The following is a 20,294-nucleotide window of genomic DNA, read 5'->3' on the forward strand; positions in this document are numbered from 1 at the left end:
ATACCAGGTGTCACTGAGGAAGACCAACAGCACTTGGCAGAAAAAAGTCTGTATTAATTAAGAGGAACAATACTAACTGGAGAGACAGAAGAGACATGTGGAAGGGGATGCTGAGAGCATGACTGGAGACGTACTCCCAGTGGGGAGGCACACCATGCCCGGGTGGGGCAAGACATGTAAGACAAGGAGCAGTAGGTGAAAATAAGTAAGAAGCCAGGAGCAGCAGAAAGAAATTGTGTGCAGGAGCTCCTGCACTGCCTGCCACGTCACCAAAGGAACTGGGGTGATCCAAGGGTAACCATGACAAAAAGCAAGGGAAATTTGTCCTGGAGGCAGAGGGGAGACAGGTGTTTCCTCCAGGTGCCTGTTAGAGTGTTATGGTTTGGAGTGTTCCTACCCAGCATCCAAATCAGCAAGCAGAATGTCATGTTATTTGGCAGTAAGTTATGAAAAAAAAATCCCCAAGTTGAGTCTGCTTTGCCTGCAACACCACATGGCTTAAATAAACAACAACCCACCAGTTCCTTATAGCCTTGCAACAACAGTAGTTGGTAAAGGCCAAATTTTCTACGTTTTAGCCAGTAACGAGAGTTTCACTCTTCCTGGTTCCTGCATGCCTCTACTGTACAATTTATGTTTTCAGCAGAGTAGCTCATAGCTCCTACAATTTAGTCAATGCCACTGAACAAACTCCTCATGACTGTATTTTTTTTTGTACACTTTGGTGTTAAACATTTCAGGAGACAGTCCCCTTGGGCTCCCCACAGGTTATTTCACAGCTTAGCTTTGCTGAAAACCTTTGTCCCACATCCAACTTCCCCCTAAAACTTCCCTTAACTCATTTCAAATGTCTCGTTATTATAATGCTCTGGTACTTCTCACTGAACATACTTTCTTGTTCCCTAAATTCATTAGGTATTAACTCAGCTATTTTTTGTTGTTGTTTTAAATAGCTGTCTTAATAACTTGTCCACACCAATTTCTTTTTAATATCCAAAGTTAACTACAACATTCACATTCATTTGCAGAACTGCAAAATAAAGTACTGCAACAAATTGTGTTCTGAAGGCAGCAGCTACTATAAATTTAAGACAGTATTGGGTAAAGATGATTCTAACTATTGTAAACAATAAATACTACAACACTTAGAACCACTCAATGATGCCAGATACATCAACGGAGAGTCTTATAAGAAGGTTAAAGTGACCTATTTTACTTGAAGGCAAATGTCAAATCTGTTTCCAATCACAATCCCATTTCTCCACTGTTAAATAAAAAGGTACTTTCCCTCCACTTCTCAGTCTGTTCTCTGAAGAGAACCTGAGCCCACTTCTACAGGTATGGCAGGAAGACAATAGAAGTGTTGTGTCTTCAGGTTCCTCAAGTTTACAAATTCCCACTTTAACACACAAACAAGGACACTGGGACACCAGAAAAATTGCAGATCTAGACCAAAACTACTCTTTTAATGTCTCTAGTCTTTACATTCTCCCATCTTCTACCCAGTAGCAAGTTACACAGGCAGCCTGAGTGTTTCATTCCCTCAAAATTATCTTTTCTGCCCTATCAGCAATCAACTGAACTTTGAATGCCCCTTCACAAAGCCAAGGAAAGCTGCAAACAGGACACAGACAAGGAGAAAGAGAAAACTACTGAGAGTAATCAAAGCCTACTGTACTTGAGAAAACAAGCCCTAATTTTCTGTCTGGTTCCTCACACCCAGCACCCTTCTGATACAAAAGACATCTCTCAGCTACTTAGTTATCTTATTTTAAGATGTCAATACAAGCAAGATTACAAATCCCTGCAGACATTAACTATGGCACTGTAAATTTGGTACTGCCCCCAGATTTTTTGTTTTCAATGTGCATCAGCCTGTTTGCTAATTTATACTGTAAACACCTGATAGGTCATAAGGAATTGTGGCTCTCAGGGATGATAACCTTTTGAGGCTTTTGGTACGTCCTGCTGCATGTCAAACTCTCATAGAACAGACGTTTCTTTCAGACACAGCAGGCCCAGTATGACAGCACAGATGACCCAGACCATAGTTAAAATCTATAGTGCAGTATAAATTGTCATTTCAGGGCAAAACAGTTGGTATGTTTATTCTAATGATATTTCTTCTATTAGGAGAGACTTTGCTTCTCAGGAAAATAAAAATATCATTTGCAATGAATTTATCTTAATCATAAAGCAGCCTTGAGAACACTCCCAGGTGAAATCTGCCCTGTAACAAGACATGGACAAGCTACAAATAGGCACAATTAGTGAACAGATTATCTGCATACGCTGCTAACATGTGCAGTCTTTATGTAATTTAAATATTTTGGCTTTCATCCCTTGAAGTTGACTATTATACAGAGAATTAATTCTGTGTTGGTGCATAAAGATGTTCCTGGGGAAGAGGTCTGGGGTAATGACTGACAGCAGCAGCAACTGGAGAGGACTTGAGTAACAATCTTCTATAGCTTACACATAAAAATTCAAGTATCACAATACAAGTAACAGGGAAAGTTCAGGAGTTCTCAAGGATACCAAAGTCTGAGGTGAACCCTGCAGTGGCTTCCATTACTTCTGCCCAAGAAATAAAAGTAACTCTGACATCCATTCTCCATTAGGAGTGCTACAACTGCAGCTACACCACCAGGCAGTTGTGCTGCAGCTGTGGTTTACCAACACAAGGACCTCTGTGTGTAAAACACATCTCTCTGAATGTCACACATCAGATTAACTCACCCCAATGATGCACAAGCAGGTAAAGATGACTTTTTAACTGACAGCTTGTAAAAACACTAACATTGCAAAAAGGAAAGAAGAGAGGGGGAAAAAGCCGCAAAAACCAGAACATACACATCCCCCCTTCCCAGTACTATAAATTACATGGGTATTACTGAGTTTTCCACTTATCACTGATTTTTCTGGATTTAAACTGCATTTCATGTATTCAAACAAAATGTCAAACATCAAGAACATCAGAGAGCCCTAATATTATCAAAAGCAGCAAGTCAGCTTGTGTTCAGTTTGTGCAAGCTGGATATTTACATTTGCCAAACACAAAAACCCTAATACAATTTAATGCTCTAATCTTCTATTTGCCAAAAAGGCACAGATTATGTTACAATGGAGGCACCTATAGGGGAACTGCATCTGGACTCTGGCATTTTCTGACTTAAAGTTGAGATTCAACATTAGGTCCCAAATCAGCAGATATTTCAGTAAGGTTAAAAAATATATACAGCTAAAAGATCTTTGAAGGACTGAGATAAACTGTTGCTTGTATACAACCACTGAGTAACCGTAATATGTTAGGATCTTTTTAAAAATAAAAATTTTAACAAAAGTTTTATAAACCCAAGAACTTCAAGTTTGTTTACATCCAACTAAGTTATTTACAACCAAAATTTATCTGCAATTCAGCTTGAAATATCTTTTTTGTAGACTATCAATTTTCATTCCCGAGTATTTTAAAACTAAACTATTCCTGTTTTAAAAATAGGAATTCCGTTCCCTATGCAGGATCAAATTACAGAAATAAAAAAACAGATAGAAACTGAACTGAAAAGCACAGTGAAAGATTAGCCAGCAGTAACACTTACACAGCAATTGCCAAAATATCTATTAAAAGGCATAATAATACTTTAACCAAATAGGTAATACAATAAAGAGCCTGAATATTAATAGTAGCAAACTTTTAATCTTATTTTCTTTCCAAGCTTGCTACTTACTGTAGAAACCCAAATCTGTCTGTGACTTTGTAAAGACGGTAGTCAGCATCTTCCCACGGTTCAATCTGAGCACCCTCACGTCCCTAAAGGGAAAGGAAAAAATAAAAAGCCAAATGATGTTTTATGACACAATAAATTAATACAATTAAGACAGCATTTAACCACTCAAAGCATAACCTTTGGGACATGGTGGCAGGAAGTTAGAGGAGGGGGAGGAGAACACCAGTCCTAAACTGACCAGCCAGGAAAAAGGAGAGCGGCACACCTCTCCCAGCCCTTATGAACAGTATTTTCATCACAGGAAATCTCTTTTGGTCACTGCTGTACACAGAATACATTTCAACCAGAGTCATAGTAATCCCACACCTGTTGTTAAACTCCACAATAATCCATCAAGGTCCCCACAGAGTGCCTTCTACTCATTCCATTTTCAAAGTCCATCTTTCCTGAACAATCACTTGCAAGAGCACATCCTGCAGACAGTCCTGAATTAACGTCCATGCTGACTTGCAGCAGCAGTCAAACAATGCAGCACTGAGTTTTCTCTCAGTGATGCCTTCATTCATGTCCCACTCTTCTATTCCAATTGCCAATCTTGCAAAAGGTTTGCAGAAGTTTAACTCCATTTCAGCCCTATCTACATCTGGTATGGGCTATACACACAGGTTACTGGGTACAAAATCAGGCCACCACTCAGAACACAAAGTGTATTGGGTTTGTGGGGCCAGGTTTTAGTAGCAGGGGGCTCCAGGGGTTTCTCTGAGAAGCCGCTGGACACCTCCCCCACATCCAACAGAGACAAAGTCAGCCAGCTCCAAAATGGACCTGCTGCTGCTCACAGCCCAGCCCATCACTGGAGCAGGTTTGGTGGCAGGACTTGTGACCCCATGGGGAACTCGCACTGGAGCACCTGTGCCTGAAGGCCTGACCTTGTGAGAGGGACCAGTGCTGGAACAGCTCATGAGGAACTGCAACCCATGGGAAGGACCCACACTGGAGAAGTTCATGGAGAACTTCAGCCTGTGGGAAGGACCCCACACTGGAAAAAGGCAAGAGTTTAAGGAGACAAACCCCCAAGCAGGAAGGAGCCACAGAAACAACGTGGGATGAACTGACCACAGCCCCCGTTCCCCATCCTCCTGCGCTGCTCGGGTGGAGGAGGTAGAGAAAATTGGGAACAAAGTTAAGCCCAGGAAGAAGGGAGGGGAAGAGATAAAATGTTTTAGACTCAGTTTTTGTTTTCTTATTATCCTACTCTGATTTGATTGGTAATAAATTAAACAGATTTCCTCAGGTCAGGTCTGCTTTGCCCATGACAGTCATTGGTGAAGGATCTCTCCCCTAACCTTATCCCAACTCACAAGCCTTTTGTTCTATTTTCTCTCCCCTGCCCAGCTGAGGATGGCAGTGACAGAGCAGCTTTGAGGGGCGTGTGGTGTCAGCTAGCCAGACAGGAGCGTGTTTTCTTTATTCCAAGGTGATCCACTCACTCACCTGCACACACTGTGCAAACACCACCAAGTCTGGCAAATAAAACATTTCATGATCTCTACAAACACAAGTATTGCTCAGTTCTCCAATGACACTTAAAAGTCTGTAAGTGGTACAAAAATACCTGACTACAGTGTAAGCAATCTAGGTATACTCTGTGCCAGGCTTGTCCTGACAAGGGGTCCAAGAACAAACATAACATGACCAGGGCATTTCATTAGTTCTCCATAACAATATTAGAAGCCATACAACTCACTCATCTTTTACTTTTTCTGCAATGATTTCAGTGTTTCTACTACTATAACCAAATACTAAATAAATAAAAAGTAAAATGAGAGTCTTTCTGATCTAATAGATACACTGAGCATCCTCAAACACCCCACTTTCACTATTTCTCATACAATACACTCCCTGAAATAGTCCCAAAGTAACTTGCTATGCACCTGAAAAATTAGTTGATTGAGTCATTACCCAGAATATCCCCCATGGAGGGAGAATTTAATTCACCCAGAGGCCAGTGTGTCATTAAACATCAGATTAGTACCCAACAGAGTATTTTGAACAACAGCTAGCTGGAATAATGATTCAGTTTTTAAACAGACATATTACTAAAATTCATTACAAAATGTCTTTTAAATTATTAACAAGTTCACTTACTCTGTCATACTTGGCAACTATTTCTGCTCGTTCCTGGGCAAGTTTGATAGCAGCATCCTGCTCAGCATCTGCACCTGTAGAGGAATTAAAATAATGCTGTTCAGATTTTCTCCCTTGTGAACAAAGAACTGCAGCCAAATACTTGGAAAATAAACTTCAACTTCAGGGAGACTACTTCAATGGAGAAATGCCAAAACTATTGTGTCAAAGCAAAATATGACCTTGGTGCATGTCTTGAATACTGCTCAAAGCAAAGTACAGTTACTGCACAGCATCTTAATTGCTGGTTGAGAATATTTCTGATTTTCCACCAATGCAGATATTAAATACAGTAAAAAAATAATTCTGCACAACCCACTAAATGAAGGACTGAAGAAAGTACTGAAAGCCACTAGAACTGGGAATTCCACATTCTAATAGTCAGAGAAAGCTGAAACATTCACTGCTGGCTTAAAACAAATGTGTGAACTATTTACAGGATTTGTAGAGGTATTAGAATACTGAAGAAATACTGCATGGCTTCTTCTTAGAAATTGCCTAAAACTTATTTCTCAGAAAACAGGGAAGGGGGGTGTTACAGTGTCAGAACTGTACCTTGGGCAACCCCGAGCTGGAAGAAGTGTAAGGATATGACAACAGGAAGGCTGACAGGCAAGAAGAAAAACAATGTGTGAGTAAGCATTAAACATGAGGACACTGCAGATGCAGCACTTAGTACATGAGTGGAGTTCAAGTTTTGGTAAGTCCTGTTCCCTGAGCAGAGACTATCTCTAGAAAATGGACAGGACCAGAGAGCACCAAGAAAGGAAAAGTTGTTTGTTTGAATACCCAACAACAGAATGTACTTCAGTATCCCAAATGTAATTATATCAAACCAATGAGGTAAATCAGCCTTAATTAGTAAGTTTGTGAAAGATTCAAGAGTTGATTTCTTTTGATTATTAAAAAGCAATGAACTTCAGATAAAGCAAGGATTTTAAAAGGTTTAAAATATATTTCAACCTAACACTGTTACAAAAATAACTCCAAGCATGTGTTTTTCTTCACTGTCTAGTTCATGGCAACATAACGAACTTCAAGAATTGTACATACCAACCATCTGGGCCATGAAATAGAAAAACAGATCAGATATTACAGTTTTCTACCGTATGACATTAACACAATTATTTGTTCAAACCTAGTGTTCCTTTAATAAAGTTTGCCTACATATTTCTCAACATTTAGACAAGAAGTTGTGCCAAGGTGGCCTTCTAAGACATCTGTTAGAGATTTAGCATGGTCTCTGCTTGCTTTCACTCCAAGTTTCTCCAGGGGAACGCAAAGAGAACCTCAGTGTGACCCACCACAGACACAAGACCCACCACAGACAAGCACCAGCATTCAGACAACAGCACTGCTTGTCCCAAGCTTCCCCTAGGGGAAAATCTGGCTGCTTCTATAAATCTTTCATTTATGATCCCCAGAAGTCACACTTTGTTACCCTCACCTGGTCCCCTTTTCCTGGCCAGCATCATTTCCCAATCATATTACCCCTGTTTATTAGCAAGGACACAGAGCTCTGTCATTTCTTCCAGTGTGTGGCAGAACCAGCACACATGTACTTACACAGTTATTTGAGGGAGGGGGAAAAAAAATAAATAAATAATTCAATCTGCTATATTTGGAAGCTTTACATCTCTGAGCCACCACACGGATAAATAATTTCCTCCCTGTAAGGTAAGTAGAATCATTTCACATTGCTCATATTTTGGTTTGTCCAAGCAGAACACTGCTCCTCCTCCCCTGCTTTCAGGTGCCAAATCCACATTTATTCCTAAGCCTGAAGAGGACTCAAGACACAAAGCAGTTTGGTCACAGGTGTGCTTTCCCTGACCCAGCTTTACAGCCACTGCAGGGCTCTGTGACCCCGGCTGCCCACGGGAGCTCTGATCAAGGCACAGCTCCCACACCCCCCCGCAGCCCTCCAGAGCCCCTCCCCAGCCTCGTCACACGAAAGGGCACAGACACAACTTCACACCACTGCCAGGACATTTCAGCACTATCTCCTCCTCCAGCACAACTACAACAATCTGGCTCCTAATCTTTACTAGCTGGCATAGCATGTCTACTAAACTGACAATGTCCACTAAAGCTACCAAATCAACAGTGACAAAAAGCAGTGGATGAACCCTGGTTTTACTTTCAAAGTGAGAAGATAAAGGAACTGTAACCAAAATTAAATTGTGTTTTCTTTTGTAAGACAGATCTGTGCTTATAACAAGTCTTTACAGAAGACCAATTACGGGTTTTTAAAAAGTAAACTTTTAACTTCCTTAGAAACCTGACATTCCTTCAGCAAATTTAAGTACTACTTGACCCTAATCTCCACTTCTCCAATGGACAGATGTGGGGGAAAAGCTCCCTTGTTTGAAGTACACCTGCTGCTGAGCTTCAAGAAATAGGGAAAAAGTCCTATCACTAACTTTCAGGCAAAGAGAGATTAGATTTAATTTGAGAAAGAGTGAAAGAGTGGCTGAACATAAGTGGACAATACTGTAATACACAATAGTCAGTACATTCACATAGTATGTAGTCAATACATTTTTTTAACTAAAAATGGCTTATATTTTTATTTTAAAATGTGCTCAAAAGGACATGCACAGATCTTCAACAACGCAGATAGAATAACAGTGTAAGCTCAAAAACAGTTTGAACTTTTGCTTAAAAGAATGCCAAACTGTATTTGCACCAGAAAGCAAGTTCCTGATTTATGCTGAAAACGTGGCCATGGCTTACCATCCCTTCCTCTGCATAAGCAATGTGTGAATCAAAATTTGGCATGTTCTGTGTCTCATGACAATTCAATTACATTTAGTGTGTAAATTATCATATTCATTGCCTTTAAAGTAATCCTCTTTGCTTTCTGCCAGAATCATCTTAACCTTCCAGCTGCACTGAGATAGTTCAATACTTCACTAATCCATCAATACTGAAACCCCAGAAAACAGCCTGAGATAGGGACAAGAGGTTATATTTTGGGAGATAAGCATTAAACATGATTTTTCTTATAAGAGGAAATATTTAAATATCTCCAACTTAGAAATTACACAGTGATTCCTGATAAAGTAAAAGCTAAATATGGGAACAAGAAAAAGTCTTCGGCACGAAAATACATCACTATGAAATTGAAGACAAGTAACTGCTATCCTAAAGTCTTATCAGTTCTATTCTGTGTTATCTCAGTGAAAGCAGTTAAAGATACAACACAAGTATGATTAAATTTACTAATTAAAAGTTAGCATTACAGATTATACAGGAAACAATGCCATCTAAGTTGAAGTTGACATTAATATATAGTCAATTAAGTAGTATGGAGAACTGATTTGAACTAAAAAATAGGGAAATATATTAGCAATGACCTGATGATAAAATCTCTCAATGATGGGATGCTGAACAGCACTTTCAAGTCCCCCCAAAAATCAGTCAGGCTTACAAGGCATAAGCAGTATGGTTAAAACTCTGCCCAGCAGCAATCATAGAATGACAAGTTGGAAGGGACCTCAAGGACCATCTAAGTCCAAGCTTTCTTGGCAAAAGCAGAGTCTAGACAAAATGGTCCAGGCACCCTATTCAGCTGAATTTAAAGTGTCCAATCTTTGGGGATTCACCACTTCCCTGGGGAGATTATTCCAATGGCTGCTCTCATCGTGAAGATTTCCAAGTGTCCTGAATCTCCTCAGGAACAACAGACATAATGCAAACTAAAAACACGTAACACTATGCTCTGTTAATGCTAGACTACCTGGAAGAGACCAACTGCTATAAGTGACATTTAACAGCAAAACAACGGATTCAAGTAAAAATAAACACTAGTGAAAAAAAAACAAGGTTGTGGCCTACAAATAGATGTAAAAGTTAAATTCTGACTATTAGCAAAACTTCTGAAGGATCCTGCCCCTTACTCTTGCTTTCGTGCCATCTTCTCCCTCCTGTTCCCCAGGGAGGAACAGCAGGTGTCTATGTAGGCACCCACAGACACCAGAGAATCTCGACCCAAAGACCCCCTATAATCCACCTAAAATCTGTAGGTCGGGGTAGGGAGAAAGTAAGGGGAAAAAAATTGACAATAATGTAATTTAGTATTCACTTAAATCACTGAGCTAAACACTGAGGATCCCTCTTGCAGTCCCTGCAGTAATTCAGTTTTCCAAAAAAAGGAGCACAAACCGGCAGCACTATCCCTTGTGTTTCCAGCAGTCAAAGAGGAGCTGAACAGCCTGTGACAGCCTGGCAGCACCTTGGCTACTCCTGGCTGGGGTGGCTAACACAGAGCCCATAGTTACACCTGGCTTTTATCACAGCCTGGCAGAACTGAGCTGCTGCCAAGGGAGAAACAGCCAGAAGACAGTAAAACACTGGTCTTTCCCACAGAAAGAAAAGCCGCTGCTCTACAAGGTTTACTAAGTATCTGTATTTTGAATTGTTTGTCTAATCCTACATGGCTCCTAATCCTGTTCAGATACAGAACTGCAAACCAGTAAGGCACAGCTTTTTTTAAAGTGATCACCATGTGCAATCCACTGAGCACATTATCTCCAGTCCCTGCAAAAGTTGTCATATGTCTTACAGAAATGGTCTTTGGGGTTACTCACACTCACTAGAGATAATCTCTCCAAAACAGTCTAAAAAATGACTAGACAGTATCTCACCTGGAAAAGGTAACAACAGCCAAGGACTAGCTCCCTCATCGAGGTAGTATGAAATGAGTACCACCAAGAGCCTCAGAGAGTTCCCTACGCTCGAGGAAGGTACGAGATACACTGCAGTGCTCATGTATCAGCAGCAGCATAATAAACTGCCTCTTACAGATGTGCCATAAATTTAAGAAGAATCATAGATTTGTTTAGGTTGGAAAAGACTTTTAAGATCATTGAGTCCAACCATTACCCCATCGCTGCCAAGCCGACCACAAAACAATGCCCCCAAGTGCCACATCTACCTATCTTTTAAATACCTCCAGGGATGGTGAATCCACCACTTCCCTGTGCAGCCTGTTCCAGTGCTTGACAACCCTTTTGGGAAATAAATCTTTCCTAATGTCCAGTCTAAACCAACCCGATGCAATCTGAAGTTATTTCATCTCATTCTGTCATTTGTTACCTGGGAGAGGAGCCTGACCCCCACCTGGCTACAGCCTCCTGTCAGGGACTTGTAGAGAGCAGTAAGTTTACCCCTTGAGCCTCCTTTTTCCCAGGATAAACATCCCCAGCTCCCTCAGTCACTCTTCATAGGACTTGAGCTCCAGCCCGTGTCACAGCTCCATTCCCTTCTCTGGACATGCTCCAACACCAAAATGTCCTTCTTGTCATAAAGGGGCCAAAACTGATTCCAGGATTCAAAGTGTGGCCTCATCAGTGTTGAGTACAGAGGGGCTATCACAGCCCTGGTCCTGTTGGCCACACTATTGCTGGTACAGCCCAGGATGCCATCGGCCTTCCTGGCCGACTGGGCCCACACTGGCTCGTGTTCAGACACTGTGGACCAGCACCCCCAGAAGCAATGCCTCTTTCCATGGGGCTGAGGCTCAATATACTAAGAGCATCCTGTGCAACCTTATCCCAAATTCTGAAAAGAGATTTCTCCCTGTTTTTCTCCTTTCACCCACCATCGCTGTCTCTCCAACTGCAGAGCACTCTAAAAACCACCCAAAAATTTAAAGATGTTAATTTGTTTCCCATTACTTTACTAAAATTCTTGCTTGTTTGCACATTACACGTTCCATTGCACAAAGAAATGCACTGGCACAAACTCCTGTCTGCAGGCACTACCACCAGCTGCTACGCATCTACACATTCAAAGCACACATCAGAGCAATAAACAAAGTCTCTGGTCATAGCAGAAAGTCCCTTAAATACTCAGGCTGTTTATTTTCCTTCCAGTTCATTCCCATAAACAACGAAATAAAAGCCATGACGTACACCTAATTGTATTTTGTTCTGGGTACACGATGTTCAAAAGGAAGAATCTTGGTAAATGCCTGCCCATCGATACTAAACCTGCTCTGAACAAAAGGCATTAAGCATCATTTATTATACTTTCTCTTTCTCTTCATGCAGAGAACTTCTAAAACAGAGAACTTCTAACAACAAGTGAACTAGTTAGTTAGAAAAGCAATCCCTTTTACACAGCAACACTTCCTCAGAAGTACGTATTTCCAGAAGTTAACCGAGCTACATTTCTTCCCCATTACACATAACTACATACTTTAAACAGTATGAAGTATTTAAAACTCAGTTATCACTAATTTGAAATAAGACAGAAGTAAAACAGCACAATATAAACAATTAAAGACCAGTACATAAAATTTTACACAACACTTTACCAGTCTTTAGACTGTCATTTTCTTCCCAGTCCTTGTAGAGCTCTGTTTTAGTCTTCATGAAGACTAAATATGGTTTCTTTGCTTCTAGACCATATTCTAAATCAGTTTATCAAAAATGACCAGGGGAAAAGTTCTCCTCCTCCACTTGCTGCATTTGTTCCACACAACTGAGCCACTTGACACGTGCTCCTTTCTCCAGACACAGCCCCTCTACAGCTCCATGAGCTGCAGGGACTCAAACAAAGATGCCATTTGTTAATGCCAAGTGTCACGAAGGCACCACGCTGGTGTTCTCCAGCCCAGCCCACAGCCCTGCATTCCAGCTCATAATAAACAAAAGGATTTGAACAAACAGCCTCAGAGGCCAGGGCTCCTGTAACACATCACTGTTATACTCTTGGGCAAGAATTCTTAATGGTGTTTTCCAAGTGCTGCAGGAAAAGCATCTTACTGAAAGGACTTACTTGAAATGGGGCTTGAAGTACCCTCTTTCTGACTTATTACCTAAGAAACCATGAAATTAGGTAACTCTAAAAATACAGTTTAGATTTCTGTAACTGGCATTCCCTACATGCAGGATGGAGATTTTACATTATTTTCTTATCAAAACTCCTTTATTGCTCAAGATATATTGGGGACCTGAAACATCCAGGACATCAGGAATTGGCAAGAATGCTTTTGACGGTAAAAGTGCAAAAATTCAGGAGTAAAATTGGTAGAAATCATCTGCATCCTGAAAACCAGATCCCCATACCAAATATTCCAGGACAAACACACGAAGCCATTCTCCTGAACAGACTTTAGCCCTCACACATGCTCTCTCACACAGACATTCTGCTGATGATGCCTGCAGCCAGAACCAGCCAGCTCCATATCCTAACCTAAGCAAGTCAGGGCACATACACTACCAGACACTTTGTGAAGCCAGCTGAAAGACGACCAGTGGCACTGGCACAGGTTACCCAGGGAAGCTGTGGAATCTCCATCCTTGGAGATATTCATAAGCTGGGCGTGGTCTTGGGCAACCAGCTCTGCACAGCCCTGCTTGAGCAGGGGGTTGGACCAGATGACTTCAGAGGTCTCTTCCAGCCTCAACCCTTTTGTGGTTTTCTTGCACTCAGAGAAGTGTTAAAATGCCAGGAACAGGAGATCTGATCAAGTGTGTCAGACAATTCTTTTTTCCCCCAGAGACTGAAAAAGGAACAGTTCCTTCAATTGTTTTATCCTTCCTCCCCATATCGTCCGGCAAAGCACCAAGCCTGGAAATGAGCAGCAGCTCCTTTGTCTTTACCACTGATTACTGCTCATGGATCCCACCCAAGCCCAGGTGTCAATAGTTTGGTCTCTGGAATCAGTATGAGTTTAGACTAAGCCAGTGCCATGTCCACCACCAGGTACATTTCCCTCAAAGGCAGCATTTTCTGACTGCTGACACACACAACAGCAATCCTCTTGCTACACAGAAATAATCTTCCACTTTGCTCATAACAGAACTACTGAACTGGTTTTGTAAAACCAACTACTTTCTGTTTCCTTATCTGTGAGCGTATTTGTGGTGAGGATGAAAAGAACTCACACAGAGTGAACACAAGCACTTTTTACAGGTTAACTCTCTCACCCCTTCACCACTTGAAAACAACCTGCTTTTTAGTATCACTGCTGCTCTTCTACCACACACTACACCCAGGCAGCAATAAGCCATATTACTGACAGGTGTAGATAGATAGATAGATAGATAGATAGATAGATAGATAGATAGATAGATAGATAGACACACTATAGCTATACTAGAGATATCTATACTGGTATTTCTCTTATAGCTCTCAAGTTTAGCATGTCTGGTTTTGCGAGTGTTTTCAAATAGACTTACACAGAGAAAAGCTGTTTTGGCTTAACTGAAATTTCTCTCCATTTCAAAGAAAAGAAAAAAGCCAAAAGATAGAGTAAAACTCTTTGAAAAACAATATATTGCACTATGCATATGAAAATCGATATATTGCACCAAAAAAGCCCATTGCAACAGCAACACACATGCACTCTCCCCCTAATACTAGCATTCAAAGTAGACCCAATTGTAGTTTTACATGAGAAATGGGTAAAAAATAGGAAAGTAAAGATTTAACTTCCCTGAAGAAATGTGACGGAACTCTCATCTTAATGAAAAATCAAGTTTCACTATGGCAGAACTCTTGCAGTTTTGCAACATCCCCTATGAGACACTGCACAGTCACCAATGGAAAATGGTCACTTCAGAAATTAGTATAATTAACTGCTACTAAAACCCCACTCAAATCAATTTTAAAGTGATCCCCAAAGGACTCAAAGCAAGAGCAGGGAAAACCAGGCAGCCCTGCTAAGCGATATTCCACAGAGGAAGCCTGTGTCAAAACATGAAATGGGAATTTAGGAGTCTATGTATTGCATAGAATTTAAATCAAATACTCTGTCTTGCTTTTAAGCAATGATGGACTAAAGGACTTACAGAAAGTCTACCAATATTAATCAGTTATTGCAATATGTCTATCATTTTATTTTTAATAACATAGCCTTACTAACACCTTTAATCAATGGAGCAATGAAAGCAGAAAACTCAGAACAAACCAGCAATAAAACAGAAGAAGAACATATTCCAATAAAATACAGCTTGGCCATTTACTTAGTCCTAATTTGCAATTTGTTTTTCTGTGTGTTTCATATAAGTAAGTACACCTTAAAATTAGATCACTCCATCAGCAATGCCTACACCTAACCAGCTGGAAGCTGCAGTTGGAATGCTCATGTCATCACCTCACTACTGAGCCTTATGCAAGCTCCCACAAGGGTTACAAAGTGGAGTGACAAGAGCTGGCAGGGTTCTACTGTAATTCCATTTTACTAAGTGTTGTGTGTGCAGTCATGGGCCAGAAGATAATTAATTTAATGAAGGTTAACATAATCAGCTGCAAAGCCAGAAGAAACCATAATTGCCAATTTGCAGCAAGCTACACTGAAAAGGGTATGCCCAATTTTGAACAATACTCCTTTCTTGAAAGGAAAAGAGGACAAAACCAACGCACAACCCACCCTCCTGGCCAGAACTCTGTCAACACAACCTGAAACATTTATGGCAGCTCTTAGTAGACTTAAATGTAAAAACTCAGGCTGGGTATAATTCGTGGCTTGCCAGTATGTAAAGACTGGTCTGACTTGTGCCACAACTAGCTAATGTCTTATGTCTAAGCTTAAGTCATCCTTTGTTCTCCTCTTCCCAAGGGTGTAGCTGGTGTCTGGCCTTTTCATTACAACTTTTCTGTTTTCTCCCTGTTATGAAAAAGCAGCATTGTGGCCACAATGAAGTGGTCGCTCACCTACACGTTTGTCTTTCAGGAGATGCAAACACTGCACTGAGCTCAGTCATGTCAGCCCTCCAAGCAGCTGTTCCATGGGTGATGGGAGCAGATCTGCATCCTGCTGTTCCAGGGGACACAGCAAGCCTTGTGTCTGTAACACGTTATAAGCCAGCAGCCATGGAACAGCAGAGACACAGCCTTCATGGAAAAACACAGGAGGTTTTCTACTACATGGAAATCATTTTATGGTCTTCCACCAAAAGATTACATTTCTCAGAACTCCTACTGTGGCTAGAACTGATCCCGCTGTAACATATAATCTGTTTCTTCTATGGCTCATGAGTATTACTCCCACACTTCTCCTGAAATCCATGACCTTTCCCAGCACCAGCCCTAGCCTTTACAATTATGTCTTAATAAAATATGCTGCAAATCAGCTGCTGCATTGAATGGTAAGATCAGACACTTGACCTCAGAAGCAGTATTGACAGATAAAAAGCAGGAGTATTTCAGGAATTTGACCCTCAACCTAACATTAAGTCAAGGCATCCTTTCACATCAATGGCTTTTCAGGTACTGGTTATGATTTTATAAGCAAATTTAGCTGGAAATGTCTTTTTTTTGATCCCTGGTACTTTAAAAGTATATTATGCTTGCAGTTCCCAGAGGCTTTTGAAAACCAAAATATCCCTTCTGTGCACTGACGCTGCTCATACTTCTTTTAACCATGACAGGCTACTAAACACAACAAGCAAAACGATCCTTCAGTAAAATTGAACATAGCAGTTCTCTGCAATAAATTTCTTCTTCGTTTTCCCAATGCCGTATATCAGGATGACATATAAAAATCTTTTTTTTTCCCCAGCAACATAAATCAAAAGACCACTAAAAAATTCTCTGAAATTCTGACATTATTTCCAACATAATTTCAGATTTCCTGTTTTGAACATCATAAGTAGCGCTAGAATATGAATGTTTTCACAGCAGTAAGATTTGCAGTATCAATTTGAAGAGTAAAATGGTTCTAATATTTTAGATTCTGACACAAAGCAGAACATTTCATAACAAGAGCTATTCTTCCCACGTTAACAGGCTTATATTTAAATAGTCAGTTGCCACACTGCACTAATTATGTTAAGTCTCCTGATTAATCATTTTTCTCTCTGCATTAGTCAAAACTAATGAAGCAAACAATACTTATATTTTAAAATTCAGCATTAATGATGTGAAGTCTATTCCCAGTTTAAAACATCACCAAGACAACACTCATACAGACTCCAGATAAAGTTTTTTAAAAGGAGGCAGCTCTTTTAGTTTTTGAGGAACCAGTTCATTTCTTCTGTAGGGCTAGAGAAGCTACAACAGTTCTCTAGTTATAAAATTTCATCTATATTGGTATCATTTTATACCGGCTAAAATAAAAAGGTTTGTTCTTCTACACAGATGACCTTTGAATACACTGACATACCCACAGTCCAGCTCATCATTTAATTACACAGCCGATTTAACTGATTACAACAGGAAGAAAAGGAGGGTTTGTTTTTGTAATAGATGCTATTCTGCCACTTAACAAGACTCAAGAGCTCCAAGCCAGCTCAGAAAAACACCAGCTCTGACTCAAGGTGGCAGGAGTAGAACTTGAACAGCATCATGGGGACGGGAGCAGCAGCTCCCCCGACCTGCCCAGTGCCCACAGCCTCAGGGCTGGCACCGAGTTGTTGCTCAGCTGAACAGGCACTACCCAAACCTCGCTGGCCCATGCATGAGATGGAAAAGGAAGCGTTCACAAACAAGCAACTGATGAGCAGCTGCTGAAACCACCAGCTTCTACTCCCCAGCTGCACATGTACTACCAGTCTACTTTTCTGCCTTCTCCTGGAAGACACAGCATGAAGCACACAGGGATGAGTCCTTGCCCACAAGCGTGAGAAAACCTCCCTGCTGCCTCTGTTCACACCTGAACCTGAGCCTCCCAGGTGCTGAGCTACTGCTCTGCCTTTCTGGGCACAGCCTCTGCACGGGGAGACCTCGGGATTCATTTTCATACTTTAAGTTCAGTTTCACCCCCATACACAGCAAGAAAATAGAACCTTGGATATTGTGGAAGTTGTGGCAGGATGAAAAAGCATTTATTGCTTTATTCCAGCAACAGCATGTTACATGAGTTACACTACTTACTACAGGCTGTTGGACAGACTGTTGTGATCCATACCTAAGAGTGTGGATCTCAGGCATCCCTCCATCTACCACTGGGATACACTGAAGGAACCATCAAAATTCACAGTAACAGTGAGAGGAGCTGCAAGGCCTTTCTCTGTTTGACTTTAATTATCATCTTAACATACTTAAAGCATTTCACAAAAAAAAAAAAAAAAAAAACTGAGTTACACACTACAGCTCAGTTCACCATAGCTGAATAGCTTTCTTCAATTACTCTGTCTCTGAGCTATTCATCTTTAAGAAAATAAGATTTTAACTGCAGTAATACCTTAAGTACAAAGAGGATCCTCTAAAGGAATCCTCTGAAAAGCCTGAATGGCACCAAGAAGCTCATATGACACTAAACCTTCTCTTGGTGGCTCTGTGGTAAGTTTGAGTAAGTCCACAGAAAGACATCAAGGCAAATTCAGATACCTGCCTGCTTGTATCAGTCATGTCTACACAGCACAGAGCTGCTTTGAAAAAAAAACCTGAATAACTGACTAGTTACAATATCTGTCATTCATTTAATTAAAAACGAAAATGACATTTAAGAGGGGAAAAATGCTGAAATCCCCTCTGAACATTTGAAATCATCTTAAGTGTCAGGCAGCAATAGATCCATGTTTTTTATATTTGTAAAGCAGTAATAGGAAAGGCTGGAAGAGTAAGAGACAACCAGATGAAGGGTAAACAAGTTTGTCGAAGGGCAGCAGAAACAGGGGAAGTTTCTTCATCTTTGCTTCGAGAAAAGGAAGTTAGTGGTAGACAAAAAGGTTCTGTTGTTTTCAGTTTCGCTGATTGAGGGCTGGTAAACAAAACAAAGTAAACAGCCATGGCATTTCCCATGCAAAACAGGAATTAGGGCTTCCAAGGCTGTCCTGTGTGCCTGGTCCCAGCCCCAAGCTGAGGGAAAACCCAGCAGAGTGGCTGCAGTAAATCCCAGTGCCATACCCACCAAATCACAATCAGGTCACGTTCATACTGCTAATTAGCAATACCAGTATGAATTTGTTTGCTTCCATCTAGTTTGCATCAGTTAAAACCTTTGTCAATATAAAACAACTTCAGAGATTGGATAAACCACCCCAAAGCAGAGGAAAAGGAGGGAAGAAAAAAGATCAGAAACTTTCTGGCTGTTTATCTACAGAACACTGCACCAGTCAGAAAAACCTTCTGCCTTCGTTATATCCATCACCTTTATTTTTTTTGCTAGAGGAAACACTGAAGTAGATTTTAGATGTAATCTATCCCTAAAACTTAGGGCATTGTGACAAGAAAGGTCAGGGTTTTCTTTTTCCCCAACCTCTGACACCAGTTAAGTACAGACAACACTGAGATGTCAGCACCACTGAGAGGCAGGCACAAACCCATAGCAGAAAAGGACCACAAAAGAAAAATGAAAAGGCATTTGTTTGAATAGTTGATTTTAAAGGACAGTACAGGCTAATCAGAATTTTCCAAAGAGATTATAAATGTCCTTCAAGTAAGAGAGCACAGCAAGAGACACCATTTGGCTCATTCTGTGGATACTCTGAAAACGTTTTACAAATATCCAGTGTTGACATGACAGTTATTAATTTATACTGCTGTTGCACAGAAACAGTAACTTTAATAATCAGTGCATTAACAGGCCTATCAGTAACACTTTCTTTTTATTGGCTTAGAGGAAGATGAACACTGAGGTACTTCAGTGACACAAACCCACCATCAAGTTTTCAATGCTACTTCTCTCAAAGTCAGTACTTTTATTTCAGTACCAATGCAAAAGGAAGAACTACAGACACATGCTGTGAATGCCTTAACAAGTTCCTACTGCAAAACAAACATGAGGTTAATTCTAGTCTAAGCCTTATACACAGGCATCAAGCAAAAAAATCCATTTGTTTATGCTGAAGTCAATAATGCACTGAACCTACTAATGAAGATCTGCTTTATAACCACTACACTCTGTTAAAGAAAAAAGCCAAACCAAACGAAAACCACCCGTAACCCAGAAAAATCTATTTGTCACAGATTCTCATATCTCAGCAGAAAATTACCTGAAATTTAAAAAAGCAGTTTTAAACGAAGTACACTGAGAAAATCTACTTCATCTACACTGACGCAATACTTTGGAAATCCCTATTCCAGGTTACAAGCATTAGCTCTAGGACAATACACAAATAAAGCCTTTTATGGATTCCAGTCAGCCCATATAACCTATTTCACTCCCAGTAGATCACTTTCAACCTCTGCGAATTTCATATCCCTCACAGAATCAAAATCCACAGGAAGAGTCACGACTTGGTTGAGCTTGTAGAGCTGCATCTGGCAAACAGGGTCCTGTTCCCTGGGAAAAGCAGACCCACTGCAGAACCCTCCCCTAGCGCAGACATGAGCTGTCCCCTCCATCAGAGAGAAGGAGGAACAGCACCAGCTGGGATTTAAACACAGATCCACCCACTGTCTGCTGTGCCTGTAGACAAGCAATGAAGATATTCAGCACTTTGGGGAGGGTTCGAGTTCTCCTTTTGTGCAGCTTGGACA

At 40.7% G+C, this 20,294-nt stretch overlaps 1 protein-coding gene across 4 annotated transcripts in view; it reads right to left on the reverse strand.

Annotated features, from left to right (window-relative positions):
- Positions 1–20,294, reverse strand: part of USP6NL (USP6 N-terminal like) — a 112,507-nt gene that overhangs the window by 54,248 nt on the left and 37,965 nt on the right. For 3 of the 4 annotated variants that reach the window (XM_039570735.1, XM_010407794.3, XM_010407792.3), the window contains 2 exons: positions 5,877–5,950; positions 3,729–3,811 (listed from right to left, as the gene is read on the reverse strand). In XM_039570735.1, the coding sequence (XP_039426669.1) occupies positions 3,729–3,811; positions 5,877–5,950 (157 nt within the window). Of the gene's footprint in view, positions 1–3,728; positions 3,812–5,876; positions 5,951–12,237; positions 12,398–20,294 lie in introns of those variants that run through there. The other variant, XM_010407793.3, reaches the window with a different exon arrangement.

The sequence above is a fragment of the Corvus cornix genome, chromosome 1A (genome assembly GCF_000738735.6).
Source record: "Corvus cornix cornix isolate S_Up_H32 chromosome 1A, ASM73873v5, whole genome shotgun sequence".
NCBI lineage: Eukaryota > Metazoa > Chordata > Aves > Passeriformes > Corvidae > Corvus > Corvus cornix.